Source organism: Echinococcus granulosus (genome assembly GCF_000524195.1).
Source record: "Echinococcus granulosus chromosome Unknown EG_S00094, whole genome shotgun sequence".
NCBI classification, from domain to species: Eukaryota; Metazoa; Platyhelminthes; class Cestoda; order Cyclophyllidea; family Taeniidae; genus Echinococcus; species Echinococcus granulosus.
The window spans coordinates 228,513-240,464 of NW_020170474.1; the positions used below are offsets into that span (position 1 = coordinate 228,513).

Below are 11,952 nucleotides of genomic sequence, written 5' to 3' on the forward strand. Positions count from 1 at the left end.
CCTCCTCCGCATTTAAAGCCTGCTCTTGAATGGACATAAAGTCAAGGCTCTCAAATGCACGAATTAAGGGCAACAATTTTATGTTTTTCCACTGTAATGCCATCCACCGCATCATCCCATGCATCGCATTTCACCACGACCACGACAGGGTCATAAAATTTGTCTCAAAGCGAAGTAAATGCCGAAACCTCATGGGGTCATTGCAGGTCCACCTGTGTTTCTCTCCATGCAGATTTAGTTGGATGACGAAAGGAGGCGTTGGCACATCGCCGAACCAGGTGCATTCCTCACAAATGCCGTTCATGCAGACCTCTTCTATTGGTTACTATCAAGGCTTTCAATTGCCGCATTAGACCCACAGCCCAGGAAGTGATTCCATGAGTGATAGAACCCCATAACCTTTGGATATAACAAGTGGATAGAAGACGATCCCTGGTGTCTACTACTACGGAAATGTTTTCTCTCAAAAACGTAAAACCATGGATAGCAAAAGCTAAACGTATCTCAATAGACGAGGTTTTCTGCCAAAATTGAAAGAAAAAATTTGGAGCAAACGTTTATGTTACTGTACAAGATGTAGCACCCGGTATTTTGCTCTCATCTTTCTTCACCTAACTCTTTGCAGATACACAAAAATGGGCCAGTGGTTCTATCGCGGCTGTGATGACTGTCGTTGCGTTGGAAAGGCGCCGAAAACAGCAACCCTGAAATGCAAACGTGTGCGACGCTGCAAGAAAACAACTTACCTTCAGTGTCACCTTCTCAAAATCACTCTAAACTGGCAGAAACGAGTACCAGTGCCCCGATCAGACGTCAAATGATATCTGAAGTTCTGCTGCTTAATTAGGCCAGACTTTGGAGATTTCTTATTAGTGGATGGGTTCGGTGGATTGGTTAATGTAAATCGAATATTCTTCAAGTAAATTATAATGCCACTTATTTAACCAAAGGTGGGTGTGATTAAAATGCGGACGCCGACAACCTTATTTATCCACTAATAAATCGGCTCAAATAATGCTATCATGTAATGCTTCAATAACTTGCGTAACCCTTCTTTTGATAACACGAACGCCATTGCACCATTGCACTTCCACTTAAAGGCATGGCCTACACCCCATCTCAGCAGCCTCAAACATTTTGGAGATAGAGAGAATCGGGGGCTACAATGTCATTTTAAAAATGGCACAATTATCTTTTTGGAAATCCTTATGCTCTCTCAAAACCATTTCATAACTCATTCACCAACCTCATCCGCATTCGATATGAAGGTTTTTTAACTAACCAGGGTTAAAGGCTTGCATTTTTGACAATCCAATAAAAACAACAATAAGTTTAGTAGCTTTTATTTTAGTACAAATGGTCTAAAAATATATGAAAACGACACATGTTGCTTTGTAAAAGTAACAACAGTTGTCCTTACAACCAACTCAGCACTTCTTTAAAAAAAATTTCAAAAGTATGTTAAAAGACCTTAAATTATCTTACAACTTTTTAATTAAATGCAACCTTTCCTTGGTTTAACATTTATGCAAAAAGAGCACTAAAATTACAATAACAACAACTTACGGCATAAAGTTTTAAAAATCTACATAACTGCACTGCTAAGACCTTAAAAATGTGCTACATTGATTGGTAAATAAATTTTCGAGTGTTTTAATTTTTCAAGGTTGGAAGAGTACATTTCAGATACAGGCGGTATTTTAACTACAGCATTGATTGCATTTACCCGAGTATGATTTCACAATTGGTTTTATTCTTAGCTTTGTTCCTAACTTCTTTAGCAGATGCCACAAAAGGTTTGTTTTACCGTTTGGTAATAAGTTTTACGTCTAGAACGCGATGTCCATGTCAAACTTGGGGACAACATCCGATTATGCTGTGAATTGACTCAAGAAGGTGGGTGCCTGAGCGCAGTTACTATTGTCTAAAAATGTTGACTATTTTTGTAAAATGTTTTATTGATATTAAGAAGGTCTTTTTATGATCCACATGTCAATTATCCTTGTTTCTTTGCTTACCTCTGACAAATGTACGGTTCCATACCTTATTGCTTATTTTACAAGTAGTCTGTTTGTAGTCTTGTTTTTCAAATCAATCAAGTAGAAACTTTTAACTTAATTTTTTGTTGTTTACACGTACGATGTTCGGGTTTGATTCACGCACAAGCATTTTTTTTCAGAAAACCAAGCTATTGTTTTGCATCAAGGCGACAAACGACTACGCAGTCTTGTTAGAGTGATGAAGTTCAGGCAAACCGATGCAAACAGTCAAGACTTCTTTGCTGCTCATCCAGGGTATTCTATGAAGGACATCACAGAACCCGTGGAATCGCTATGCATCGAAAAGCAGGATCCTGGTGCAAGCCTCGATGACAACGACATGGAATTTCGATGTGAACTAATTGATCAAATGGGTCTTGGTTCCACCATTGATGTAGAGAAGATCATAATCCGAGTCTTCGGTTCGCAAATCAATATTTTTATCATAGTTTGATAGTGTCGTAAAACTTTTTTATCTGACAGCAGTTATGACTGTTTAGTTAACTATATTTCAGTCCTTCTTTAATTGATTGGGAAGTCTTATTCAAGAAAGTTTGATATGTTGAGAAATTGGTCTGATTTTGACACAAGGAGGTTTTTTGAGATGAATGAATGGTTTTATATTTTAACTTTTACAGAGCCACCAGTGGTGAGTCCTCTACCACCAGTTCTGGAATCGGTTGTGAATGGACCAGTGAGTGTTAAATGCTCTGCTACTGGTCGACCGGACCTGAAAATTCGGTGGATTAACGAGGTAAGTTGTGTTGTTTAATCTCTACCTATCTTCCTCTCCTTAGTCTCCTCATTTCCCTTAGCATATGCGAGGTGCGTGATGATGAGGTACTGATGGCTCAGTAGCCAATCAGACGTGAGATTGAGGAAGAGGTAGGGGGAGAGAGAGAGAAAGGCAATGCCTATCGTAATCCTTTGGGTGGGTGAAAATGCGGATTTATGCTATAATTCGCTTGCATGATTTGTATCCAAGCTAGTAGCAGTCGTAGCAACGTCATCACTAGCAGTTAGGCTAGTCAAGTGCCAATTTGACTTGACAATTTTTGCACTGATAGATGGGCTAATCTCAACCGTGTTATGGCAGCACTGTAACTCATCGTTGTTCCGCCCGACATGTTTAATCATTTTCTATTTAAAAAGCCAAATTTTTGAATATCCTTAAGTAATTTGCTTCCATGTCCCGTTGTGACACCACACCATCCTTACAAGGAGATGGGAATGGAGTTTGTGAAATTTATCTACTCTATACAACTGGGAGGTGTGTGGGAAGAAAACTTTTGTAAAAACCAGACAAGATCACTGACTTGGAAAGATGAAAGTCCTACTTGCGTGAGGTAACGCTACACCCGCACCTCTTTTTAACTGCTAAGGTTAGCCGCTAAGAAGAACTGCATTTTAGGGTGGAGAGAGAAGGGGAGAGGAGGTGGAGATGGGAAGAGGGGAAAAACACTGCTTTATTCTCCTCCCCATTCCCATGAGGATATCTCTCCTAGGGGCATATGTTTATCACCCTTTCTTGGCAATAATCACTAGACAGTCAAATGGGAGATTGATTAGGCGATGGGGAAACAAAGTGGGGGGCGAAACAGACGCGCCAAGCTCCCTATATTGTTTCCTCCTAAGGTGGTGTTTTGCAGCCAGTCTCCGTCTCGTAGGAAAAATAATTATCTACTGCACTCCCAATTACTCCTGCGCCTAATTTTTTGCCCTATTTTTATTAATAATCCATGAGTATCTTCCAAATGTGCCAATTAATCAAATTGAGGACTTAGAATTTCTTCTTGTTTAGAAAAAAATATTTGAAATAGTACCTCTTGCCAACGTTGACACAGTGGTCTTGAGAAATCTCACCCACAGTCTGTGAATAAGTAGATGATTAGTCTCGACATTTTTGACATTTATAAGGCAAAATGTTAAAAGCAAAGCAAGCTTAGCAATGGAGAGATCACCTGAGGTAGAACTGGATGGATGGGTCGGCAAGTTGACAAACTCGGTGATTGACCTTAAAGAGTTCGCAGTAATGGGAAACCACATTTGAATTTTTCTTTCTCGTTTAAAAAAGAAGAGGCAATCGTCTTTTGGAGTAGGCAAAAAGGAGCAGGATTTAAATCTCTGCGTCTTTTGTCCACCTCCCTCCCCCAATTCGGGCGTATTTCGAGCTCCTCCAGGACTTCTTAATTTTTTGTTTTTCTACCTGATACCTTCTCACCTTTTAATATAATGCTTATTAGTCACGGAGCTTCACAACAAGTAAAGTTGTGTTTTTAAAAGGGGTCTCAAGTACTTTACGCTTTATTCACAGCACTTTAGAATAAATAAATAAGGGCACGTTAATTTTTGCTCACTTTAAAGTGAGGGAGGTGACCCCATTCTGTAGGTCAAGCCAAGCAGTGACGGGCACATTCAAATGACAGGTTTTTGTGTCATTGTAACGAACTTTAAATGTTTTTTTCTACCTCCCGGAAGTTAATAATTCCTATTTATTCATGAAAGATTGTAAAATGAGGACACAGAGGGACTCGAAACAACCGAAATGGAGGGTGTGCAAAACGAAGACAGACTGACAATTCGCTAGGAAACTCGGCCACTTTTCTTCACGGACTAGGGTCGTAGTTGAAAGCACCCATGATGCACAGGGAGTAGGATCATCCTTTTCCTTTTCACTTAACTCCAATTGAGCAATTGGGTTTTATACATAAATTTACCCAATATATAAAGTTTTTCTCCATGCTCTAGATGTGACTTAGGATTTTCAACGCCAGTTTTTATTACTCCTTCACGCCTTTTTGTTACGCAGTTAGGTCCATTTATGTCTCATAAAAAAACTCAAAGCTTCTGGCTACGTAAGACGTTACCAGAATCCTGTACCTCATTTAATTCAACCAAAATCCCACCTATTTCGGATCTAATGGGATTATTTTTGACCAGTTGTTGCTCTATTGGTGGTGAACTTGCGTACATGGAAGTCTATAAATAAGCGTGTGGAATGCGGTTAATTATTATTCAGAGTACCATGTTTGGTACCAAACCTTCCTCGCCCTGGTTAATAAAGCTGCAAACCAAATCTCCGTCCAATTACCGCAAACATGTTTCTTCTATGCTAAACCATAGTCTGTACTAAATGTAAAATTTATTGGTAAATTTAAAACGAGAACTGCTTTATTTGGTCCATTTTTTGTTTTTTGATACACTTTTCACTTAATTCACACTTCGCCTTCATATCCGCGCCTCAATTAACACAAGATTGCTATTGGTTGGATTAACGATATCGATTCCTAATTGGTCAGTTTTTATCCAATCAGAATTGTAAAAACGCTTTTGGCAGTAAAAAAATCACTATTAAACACCTTTTCTCATAAAATCCTTGTCCTGTATTTAAAAACTGTAATTTATTATTATTTTTATTGAAAGCAGGCCTAAATGCCCATAAATGAAAGTTATTTGGTCGTTTTTGAGTTAAACATGCAAAATTGGGCTAGAGCTGTTTGGCAAGTATTCACTGTGTTATCACAATGCTTCGTTAAATCGTATTCGTAAAAAAGTGGGTGAGTCGTGACCAACTTGGCGATTTATGAACCTTAATTGGCTCTCTTCGCTTTTCGTTCAGATACTGAGGTTAACTACGCAATAGCTGTTTAAAGTGGCAGTGGTGTGCTAAAAAAATAAATTTTGTGTCGGAGATTGGTCAGAAACGACCCTGCAAATGGTTAAGACCACCAAGTTTTGCTAAGATAAAATAAATTGATCGAATGGGGTTTCGGCCAGTCACCTGTTGGACCGCGGCTTTACAGAGCTCTTCTATTTCCACTGTATCCAAATGCAGAGGTCCATCCACTCCACTTTTACTATAGTGTAAGGGTAAAAAATGGGCAAACCAGAAGTTTTTAATGTGGTGAGTGATTCTACGCTTTTCCGATTCCTCTCCGCTATCCATTTCACCTCAGTAGGTTATTGTTTTATCCTCAATCTAGGAGTTGGCGACCCACTAACAGTAGAGAGATCTTATTTGTCTAGCTACCGAGCGTACATCGTGACACAGGGTCCCATCTGTCGGTTGATAAGAGGCGATTTTAACTCTTTTGATCACTTAAATGGGAGCTAGCCAACATCCCATGGGAAAATGAGCCTGGTCTGCGTTGAGAACCAGACAGTGATGGCAGAAGCGGTAGCTACTGCAAACTACTCGCGTGCGACAGTGACAGTGACAAGACTCCATCCAACTTCCCCCATCGGTTAAGTGATCCTTTATTCATCCATCTAGGAGTAATCTACCTTACGTTTTCCTTTGAAGTGAATCTGTGAAAAAAAGGCGAGTTGTTACAAACATCGCCGTTTTTTGGTTGAAATTCGGTCAATTTTATGTTGGCCAATCCCCAAGGCCAGTCATCATAGATAGGGAGAGAAATGAGAGACACGTGGCCGCAGGTCTGGTGGGTAAATTCAATAACCCTCCGTCAGGCTAAATTCCTCTCTGTCGGCCCCAACAAACACCGTGTCGTGATTTATGGCTAATCTAAGCGCGTGTGTACCGTCCGACCATCCCTAACTCTCTCACCTCTCCCCCACTCCTCCGTTCTACGTAGACAAACACAAAACTGCTGCTAAACTGTGGTTGTACGGCGATTTTACGACTAAGCAGTGCAACCTGACTTTGCTCTGCCACTACTACTGCGTCGATACGTTGATAATTAGCCTACGCAGTGTCACCGTTCCAGTCGTTCTACTCGCCGGTGAAGTTGAAGACGAGTGAGGAGCTGTCAATGACATTACTCCTTCTGGTTTTTGACATGCAGCCTGATGGTGTGCACATTTCTTCTTCCACTTGTTTCTCTAAAGACGGTTTTGGTCACATTATACAAAGTACCTACCCCAAAATTTTGTCTCCGATTTCATTATCTTCTTCGCCTTTCATGGGTACTTTAAAGCCGCTCCAAATTAAGCTTCGGGTTTCCCTGGTTATCTCGTAAATGATGCAAACGATTCTTTTGTTGATAGTTTTTGGTGTACTAAGGTTTGTTCTCGGTCCACCACTGGCAGTAAGGCCAAATAGCGGACTGGAGGAGGCACAAAAAGTTAACGTAGCCTCACAACACATGCTGTAGTTCCTTATTTAAGGGAACAGTCACAAAAAGTTTTTCTAGTCCTTTGTTTAAGAAAAAAAATTTCTTTTGAAGAGTAACAGTTTTGCCGGCTTAATTCCACTTTATAATCCCTGAGGCGTGGAGGGAGGTGACTGGTACTTCGTCTTGTCTGTTCTCTACTTTCTGTTGAGGGTACCCATAATACTACTTTTTTGGAGAAAAAAATTCTCTCTAAAGGTCTCAATTTATTCATTTCGACCAAAAGTTGTGCTTTTACATCACATGGAATCAATTCCCTGGGCTCTAGAGTAAAGTAAGATCTTTGAAAGCCTTGACAGGACTAAACAGGAATGCACCAAGTCCGGCGATGTGCCAACGCCTCCTTTCGCCATCCAAATAGATCTGCGTGGGGAGAGACACAGGTGGACCTGCAATGACCCCATGAGGTTTCGGCATTTACTTTGCTTTGAGACAAATTTTATGACCGTGTCGTGGTCGTGGTGAAATGCGATGCATGGGATGATACGGTGGATGGCGGTACAGTGGGAAAACATAAAATCTGCGCATTCGAGAGTCACGGTTGCACGTCCATTCTCAAACAGGCTTTAAATGAGTTGGGTGTAGTGGATTGGAGTGGAGTGGATAGGGCAGGAGTGAAGTAACGCCGTCCCCTGAGGTTGTCGCTGTGGAAACGTGGTCAAAAGCGGCGACGACGGACGGTTGTTGCGCTTTGGTGATTACATAGACAGTGTCTCAGACGTTTTTTTGCATTGGTGCGAAAATTGCGGATAATTTGAAATGTCTATCATCTTTAGACATGGAATACTTAGTGCAGTGGTGCTTAGGCACTGTGCTGGTGGTGGTAGGGAGTCCTCATGCTTGACATTGTTCTTCCAAATTCAAATGGTGCGCGGGCTTTGTGTTCAAGTGACTCGTTTTCTCGATCTCCCACGGTAGGAATCGTTAACTGGACGCCTTCATCGCGGCCATATTCCGTGGCCCTAGAAAATGGAGATAGGCAGACAGATAGATAGGCAAAACTCGTACACGGAAGTAGTTTTCCATGTGGGGCATTTAATCTCTCAGGCGGCGGTTGGGGAATCGTAGGAACTTGGGCAGAAAATAATACTGGCATGGAAAGACTTTCCCCAACCCTACGGTGCAGACAATGTCCGGTACTGTGTTGTCTGGCGCAATCGCCGTCATGATTATGAATGGGTTTGACGGGAGTCGAGTCAATTCAAAATCGAGTCGGAAAGTTCTGTATAGCCGATCTGAATGGTGGAGTAGAAGCCTTGATGGACACTTTTCTACCCCAATACAAATTAACTGGCAACCTTATAATGTCCTCCTACTTCATTCTTTTATCATTATTATCCAGTCAATGCACCAAACTGATGTTTGCGGTCCTCGAAGAAGTCGGTTTTTACATTCTTGGTTTAAGTTACCTGTGTACACTTTGTTGGAGAGGCGGGTTTGGAAGCAGCCTTCTAGTACAAGCACACCAAAGTACTGAGGTACGACTTGCCCCATCCGACTGGACCAACCCCATTGTTGTCCTGCTATCGAACCTGACTTTTTTTTTGAGGTGTCACCCATCCAAACAAAGAAATTAGCTGAAGAACAGAAAACAAAAGTAGATGATGCACTCTTATTTTCGTTTGAACGGGCAGTTTTCCACATCCCACCGCATTGATGCTTCTTGCAGACTTTGATGGCATTCATTTATCATGTTGTAGAATGCGCCACTTAAATCGGCAATCGAACTCTAAAGGCAAAGCACTTTTCGGGTAGAAATTTCATTCCTGACAAAAAAATTGAGAGAAAAACAAATCTTCTTCAAAGAAGGTGGAATTTTGCCTCAAAGGTATCGTGGCGCCTTCCTTCCTCTGTTTTTTTTTGGGAAGAGGTAGAGGATTTGAAAAACGCCTACCTGGGCATATTCCACTCCTCATTCACCTTTTTTTCCTTGATATTATTGACCGTTCTTTAGAGGTCATTTCAACTCCACCTACTCCTGGTTTCTGTCTGTTTGTCCTTCTCGTTAGGTGGCACTTGATCACCGATGTGGCTGCTCAAATGTTGGTGGGATTTTAAAAACCTCCAATCCGTAGAATTGCAGATCCTCTCTGAGGCATCACCAAAAGCTGCTACCCTCCTTACAAGAGGTGTTTGGATTTGGGTGGATCCCACCACCTTACAACTGCCCCTTTCTGGGGCCCAGGAAGCAACAAGCAATCTGAATCGAGATGCTGTCTTTCCTTTCCCAGGTTGTTATGACTCTCTCAAACCGCTAGCTACTGGCTGCATTGTCAGCCCAAAATCTTGCGTCTGTTTTAAGCTTGATACGCTAGGAATCTTTGGCAGTGATAGTATCTTTGAAAAAGGAAGGGAATGTTTATTTCCGACACCGACATACCAACTGATTGCGGTTATTTCTAACCTCCAAGTCCGAAGCACGGACGATTTACTCTTGCCTCCGCCATCACAACACATACAATCCCACTTTATTAACATAAGGAGTCGTTTTATCTGGGGGTCTTGCATCTCACTCTCAGGTCAAATCTATGCAAAATAGGAAGGAAAGAGAAAGAGCTATAAATGTGTAAATGGCTTTTTTCTCCTCTCGTGTCAAAGCATCAGGGCAACACTTTCACAGGTCATAAAATTTTTTTTCACTGCTTCATAAAAGTTTGGTTTACTTTTTTTTCACAGCGGTGGGTGGAAGATAAGACCGCGGTGCTTTTGGATAGCGACAAGGTAGTGATCACGCTAACCCTGAAACAATGTCTTCCATCTCCCTCTCTCCCTCCCTCTCAACCGCTGGGAGGGTAAACCACCTGGGGATAGGGATAGAGGATAGGGAGGTCGGATGCGGTTAAGCTATTTTTAGGGTGGAATGCTGAACTTTTACACTCATTCTAAGGGTGTAATTTAGCCTTTTCATAATCTATTAGTAGGGGAAAGGAGGAAGACAAGAGAAAAGTACATTTAAAACCATTTTAGGGTCGACAACTTCCCTGTCAATCATTGACATTGACAAGCAAATTAAATCTTAACACAAATATTTGTCCCCAACGTCTCAGTCCTTTTTTCGAGCAAGTTGTATAACCATCTTCCAGCGATCTTTATCCTTGCAACAACAAGGAATTCAAATCGGTGGGTGCGGAGGAAAGGATAGTGGAGGTGAAGAGGGGAGAAGAGAAATGGGCACACAGGTTCCACCGAGATCTGCACTTGATTCGTAGAACTTTTAGTGTCCTTAGGTTTGACCACCGCACCATGGGACCACGGGTGTCGTGACACCGCCCTGCTTACGCCCATGGACAGATTGCCACAGTCAGCGAGACTAAAACCGCGCCCTCGGAGAGGCTCAAAATCTCCACCTCCGCAGCATAAGTACGGAGCTCTATCCGGCTAAACTTCAGGGGTGGCATAGTCAGCTTTTGTGTCACGATCTCCTTGGTTATTTCCACATTGCCGACTGCTTCCACCCCTTACCAAATCGAATGTAATCACAAGGGACGGGTGGAGGCGGGTGGGTGAAGAATCTCAGACGAGGTAGCATAATTATGAGGCCTTTTCGATAACCCATTCCATCTTTGTATTTATCGGTCTAATGCGAGATGTTTTGTGTTGTTTTTTCCTTTTTATACAATTGGATTATTTGTTTTGATCGTGCTCTTGCCATCCCATTTGACAGGTAATATTACCTCTATAGTCGCTAGAAAATTATCTCATCATTGTTGTCAAGATTACTTCGAGAAGGAGAGTGAAAAAATGGAGGTTCTGACAAAGTCTTTAGACTATGGAAGTACTACTAACTTGGAGTTTGTAAAGCTTTATAGGCTTGGCACTTTTGACACGCTTGTTAATTGGATCTGTCTCAGTTCCAGCTCCTTGAGGGATGAAAAGCCGGCAATTATCTATAGATCTCAAAAGCATCCTGCACTAGCTTTGCGTTTTAAGGGGAAACAAGAGCTGCTTCAAACGTGACTTCATGCAGTTTGCTGGCGCGAATCCATAAAGTCTACGTGACTTGTCGCACCGAGTTCAGTCGGTAAAATCGGGATCGCATGTGAGTGGTAGCGGTTGAATAATGGAGTCCATCCCAGTGGAGCTGCTTTTCACCTTTACTGGCTACCTAGTCCTCGAATTGTCTCAACTCATTGGACTTGACGGGAGAGATTTGTCGAAGAAATGAAACTTTCGCCTGTGTCTAGGTTCCACTTATGCCGTCTACAATGCCCCACCTCACAATTGGGGGAGGGTGGAGATAATGCTTTACGAGTTGATCCTCAGTTTGCCAGTAAGGGAAGAAAAGAACGCTCATTCTGCTAACATATCTTGTTTTTAAGAGACATTTTGGTTGAAAATCTTTTGCTACTTAAATTTAATCTATTAAGTAGTATCGCCCTAGATGGTCAGGCCAACCTCAAAACCGCAGGAAAACGCATCAACAATGGCATACGAGGCGATGGTGCCACTTGGGAAGGGGGAGGAATCGGTTTGTTGGGAAGACATGTACTTTGGTATAAACCATTGTACTTTCCCATTCTTTTGGGGCATAAACCAGTAATTGGAAGAATTGACATTTAGGGTGTTACCTCGTGATCCAGCCTTCCCAATACGGTACCATCCTCTGCATTTAATCGATTCGAGGGTAAGAAAACACTGTTAATTTAGCTACAACACCACTTCCCGTTTGTTACGCCTCTTTCTACTCATTTCTGGATTTCCTTAAGCAAAAAGATACATTTATGTGATATATGGATTGCAAGGAGATGCTTAACTCTCAGAAAGGCAAAAAACAGGTTACA

General features: G+C 41.7%; 2 protein-coding genes across 2 annotated transcripts; one reads left to right on the forward strand and one right to left on the reverse strand. All coding sequences in view use genetic code 11, as the record gives it.

Annotated features, from left to right (window-relative positions):
* Window positions 1-1,384: 1,384 nt before the first annotated feature.
* Window positions 1,385-5,028, forward strand: EGR_08050 (hypothetical protein; the record flags this gene model as incomplete). The annotated part of the gene is made up of 5 exons (XM_024497299.1): window positions 1,385-1,456; window positions 1,667-1,796; window positions 1,970-2,099; window positions 3,215-3,385; window positions 4,788-5,028. The coding sequence occupies 5 exons, from the start codon at window positions 1,385-1,387 to the stop codon at window positions 5,026-5,028; spliced, it is 744 nt and encodes a 247-aa protein (XP_024348298.1).
* Window positions 5,029-5,349: 321 nt separating this feature from the next.
* Window positions 5,350-8,857, reverse strand: EGR_08051 (hypothetical protein; the record flags this gene model as incomplete). The annotated part of the gene is made up of 5 exons (XM_024497300.1): window positions 5,350-5,467; window positions 6,920-7,105; window positions 7,140-7,194; window positions 7,313-7,435; window positions 8,581-8,857. 5 exons carry the CDS (start codon window positions 8,855-8,857, stop codon window positions 5,350-5,352), a joined length of 759 nt encoding a protein of 252 aa, XP_024348299.1.
* Window positions 8,858-11,952: the final 3,095 nt, after the last annotated feature.